This window comes from Malus domestica, chromosome 02 (genome assembly GCF_042453785.1).
Source record: "Malus domestica chromosome 02, GDT2T_hap1".
NCBI lineage: Eukaryota > Viridiplantae > Streptophyta > Magnoliopsida > Rosales > Rosaceae > Malus > Malus domestica.
In genome coordinates, this window is record NC_091662.1 from 17,543,706 (window position 1) to 17,548,402 (window position 4,697).

The 4,697-nt window shown below is 35.6% G+C and overlaps 1 protein-coding gene across 1 annotated transcript; it reads right to left on the minus strand.

The window, feature by feature from the left end:
* Positions 1-827: 827 nt before the first annotated feature.
* LOC103428050 (pathogenesis-related protein PRB1-3-like) lies at positions 828-1,349 on the minus strand. The gene has a single exon (XM_008366140.1). It carries the CDS (start codon positions 1,347-1,349, stop codon positions 828-830), a length of 522 nt encoding a protein of 173 aa, XP_008364362.1.
* Positions 1,350-4,697: the final 3,348 nt, after the last annotated feature.

Here is a 4,697-nt window from a genome sequence, read left to right on the forward strand (position 1 = left end):
GGTAAACATAAATACCGGAAGACTTTTGCTATCAATGGGACTAAAAAGGCCATATGCGTGGGGGGTACATTCTTACTGCATGGAGTACATTTTTCTATTAGCATGTATGGTGACTTCACATTAACTTTTCAATGGCAGACTCTGAAGTGAGTTTGTGTTTTGTAATGAAGATACGTGACTTGTTCAATGGCACACTTTGAAGTTTGTTTTTATTCAGACTTTATGGTTCATAAAGTCTGTCTTGGGTACAAACTATAAACTGAAACGGAATAGCTTAAATTGGGGGACTAAAATTTGGGAGTTTCAGCTTACAATGCTCTCCGATTATTTTGCTGTGATAATGAGTGATATGAAATATAATTTTAAATTAAAAAAATTTTAATAAATAAAATAAAAGGTTAACATGGAAATATGTGAATAGTAAAATGTTGATGTGTACAAAGCCCAAGGACATTAATCAGAAATTGAAATTCAATAAGGTTTCAATCAAAGAATTATACCAACTAAGGACCGGATACAAAGTGTCCCCCTTTTTTTTTCTTATGTTTATTTTAGTTGACAAGTCAAATAAAATCAGGGAACACAACTAAAAACGAAAAAAATTATGTGTAAAATCATTTCTCTTTAGTTGACAATTCATAATTTTCTGACATAGCATTCATAATTTTCTTACATAGCACACCATCTCATTACCCCTGTTGTACAATTAATTCCTACATTATACCTCCAATAAAGTAATTAGACTATTGTTAATGATTAATTAATTATCAAAACAATAATCCAATTTCAAGTGCTAGCAGTAATCCATGCATGCACCTCCTAAATTTCTAATAAGGTTTCTCTCCAGCCCAATTTCCAGGTGGATCATAGTTGCATATGACGAGCTCCCCTGCTCCATTGCTGCAAACCTCTCGTGCACAACCCAGACGCTTCGTGTCCTTCCACACCATTTGCGTGTAATGCCCACACATTTGCCCGGGTTTGCAACTATTGGTCTTGTAATCATAGAACAACTTCTCATGTGACCACGAATTCACCGCGAACCTCGCCCCCCACGGTTGTTTCCCGCCACCCCAGAAGATGTTCTCCCCATAACGGCCCATCGAGTGTACCATCCTGCAGTCTATGGTCGCTCTCGTTTTCGTGTAAACCCTAGCAACCGCTGCTAGTTTTTCGTCCCACTGCAAGGGCGGTAGGCCAATTTTCCATCGTACATTGTTGTGAACCTTCAAAAATTCCTGAGGGGTCGCTGTCGGAGCACGAAGGATAGGATGATGACGAGTTATGGTAGCCTCAAGACATATGCTAATGCATAGGAAAGTAAATAAAATTGTTACACTGCTTCCCATTGCTGTTGTTGTTCTTTCGAATTGTTGGTACTCTTTGCCTCGACTTGTAAGTCGTATAAATAAGCTGATCAGAAGCCTCTCAGGGTCCTTTGAAATAACAGAAAACTATTAAGTTGTTTTTCTGACTGGTTCTTTCATTGGTTTCCTATATTATATTGGAAAGGTTTTAGCTAATTAGTTTATTAACAATATTAGTGCTAATTAACATGTTAGTGCGTTATAACTGAAAACTAATTAACATAATTACGTGTTGTCACTTCTAGTTAGTGACTCTTTGAACTTTGAAGGTCAATTTATTTTTAATTTTCATATTTTCTTTGCACGCTACACCTAGAAGGAAAAAAAATAGGATGGTACTTGCATTCACTCATGGGAATGCATTATCTCGCCCACTTGTGAATCACGTATCTTCAATGTATAAAATTATAATCGAAACCCTTTCAATTTCTCTTAATCTTCATATGAATATCATCTGCAAAAAACCATTTGAATCAGAGAGTTTAGGGTTTAGGGTTAGAGTAGCTTTGCCACTGCATATTCATGATGGACCGTCTATATATTTAATGAATTTGGGTAACACAACAATTTCCTATTTAAATGATTTTTTTTTATAAGCATGATCCTCAAATGAAATTTAAAGAATTGAACGATCTCTATTACAAAATTTATAAGGTGAAGATACAATATTCACGAGTAAAGTATGCGCACGGAGGAATGTAAGTATTTATATTTTGATTGGAAGGGATGCAAGTATTATCCAAAAATAAATTGAAAACACGTGGCACGAGCGGGGGTGGGTGGAACCGCGTTTTGGGCTCCGTTGGGATGTAGCCTATGGTGGCTTTTGGAGAATGAAAATAAATAAAAGTTGTGTTGTGGTCTGAACTTTGTGTTGTGGTCTGAACTATCTATTTTTAAGGTCTCGCATGGTGTTGCCAAAAATGCTCTCAATCTAGAAGAGGCAATCCGTTGGATTGTTGAGTAAAAAAGGCCATCCATTTGGTTATTCAACTCCTATGATTACGTCTGTGGGTATTTGTTAGAATGTCTTCTGACATTACAAAACATTTGCTATGAGAACATGTACGAAATTGTTGCAGTATGCTTGTTTTACTAACCGTGTATTTACAACATTGTTATTGCAGGAAAATTTGTCTGTGGTGATCATGTCTCCCTGGACACGATCAAACGAAACTCGTTCAAGGACGTTGAATTGGTGGTGCTACATGTCAAAATCTACTTCCGTTCTTGGTAGAATTTTTCTATCTAGCCTTCTATCAGCTTAATTTCAGTTTCTCTTTGCTCAATCAACCACTTAGGATCTTCTTTTGTTGAAAAACGCACATCTAATTGATGTGCACCTGAGAAACAAAAAGCAAAAGAATAGTACTTTTAGTAGACGAATACTGCAAGAACAGTTTGAGGCTTCAAGCAGTCTCTTGTTTTTCTGAGTGCTCAGACGACAAGTATTAAAAACAGACGTGTCTGACCACTCGAGAAGGCAAGTGGTCAGCGCATGGTTTAGCTTTGTAAGGGCAACCGTTAAGTATAGAAGATACCTTCTTCAGCAACAATAGCAAACATACGTTCTGCAGGACACTGTAATAGATATCATTCACAGCCATTAGAACTCAAATAATTAAGTAACAAAAATTAAAACCGAAAAAGCCCACATATCGGAAACCCTAGCCACTCCTGCTTTTCTCTCTCGTAGGATCCCCCCCAAATTCCCAGCCTTCACCACCGACTCCTTCCTCTAGTTGAAGTCGCACAAGTAGAAAGACATGTTTGCGCGACGACAACTTGCGCAACGGAGCCAATTTTGTCGCGCAAAGTATGTTTGCGCGACGCAAAACACAAAATGTCGCGCAAAAGGACTTTGCGCGACGAAGTCTGGCATCGCGCAAAACGGTTTTGCGTGACGTAGATGCTACGTCGCGCAAAGTTTTTTTTTTTCCCTTTTGCTTTTCTTTTGGGGTTCTTGCCTTTTTCTTTTGTGGTATCCACTTGTGTAAATATTTTAAATTGACGATCGAATTAGTTCATTGTATTCATATAGGTTTAAAGAGTGTAGCTGTAAAAAATCATCAAAATCAGAGTTAAAATAATCGTTAAATCGTGATCTTTCGTTTATAGCCGTCCAAAAGGTTTGTCCTGTTACATAATCTCTGAATGTTTGATGGTTAGATCGTTTAAACTAATTTCGTATAATGTGTTTCTCATCAAGTTCAATGGTTATATATATTCACACCTACGTCGTGCAAAGTTTTTTTTTTCTTTTTTTTTTGCCCTTTTGCTTTTCTTTTGGGGTTCTTGCATTGCCTTTTTCTTTTGTGGTATCCACTTGTGTAAATGTTTTAAATTGACGATCGAATTAGTTCATTGTATTCATATAGGTTTAAAGAGTGTAGCTGTAAAAAATCATCAAAATCAAAGTTAAAATAACCGTTAAATCGTGATTTTTCATTTATAACTATCCAAAAGGTTTGTCTCGTTACATAATCTCTGAATGTTTGATGGTTAGATCGTTGAAACTAATTTCGTATAATGTGTTTCTTATCAAGTTCAATGGTATATATATAAGTATATTTTAATTTATTTATTTTGTACTCATAAGCAAAAGAGAGAAAAAAAAAAAAAAAAAACAACTTTGCACGACGTAGGTGAACCTGCGTCGCGCAAAGTTGTTTTGCGCAACGCATCACCTACGTCGTGCAAAGTTTATTTATTTATTTATTGCCCTTTTGCTTTTCTTTTGAGGTTCTTACATTGCCTTTTTCTTTTGTTGTATCCACTTGTGTAAATGTTTTAAATTGACGATCGAATTAATTCATTGTATTCATATAAGAGTGTAGCTATAAAAAATCATCAAAATTAAAGTTAAAATAACCATTAAATCGTGTTTTTTCGTTTATAGTCGTCCAAAAGGTTTGTCTCATTACATAATCTCTGAATGTTTGACAGTTAGATCGTTGAACTAATTTCGTATAATGTGTTTCCCATCAAGTTCAATGGTATATATATTTACTAAGTAGATTTTAATTTATTTATTTTGTACTCATAAGTCATAAGCAAAAGAGCAAAAAAAAAAAAACAACTTTGCACGACGTAGGTGAACCTGCGTCGCGCAAAGTTGTTTTGCGCGACGCAACACCTACGTCGTGCAAAGTGTTTTTTCTTTTTTTTTCTCTTTTTTTGCCCTTTTGCTTTTCTTTTGGGGTTCTTGCATTGCCTTTTTCTTTTGTGGCATCCACTTATGTAAATGTTTTAAATTAACAATTGAATTAGTTCATTGTATTTATATAGGTTTAAAGAGTGTGGCTGTAAAAAATCATCAAAATCAGAGTT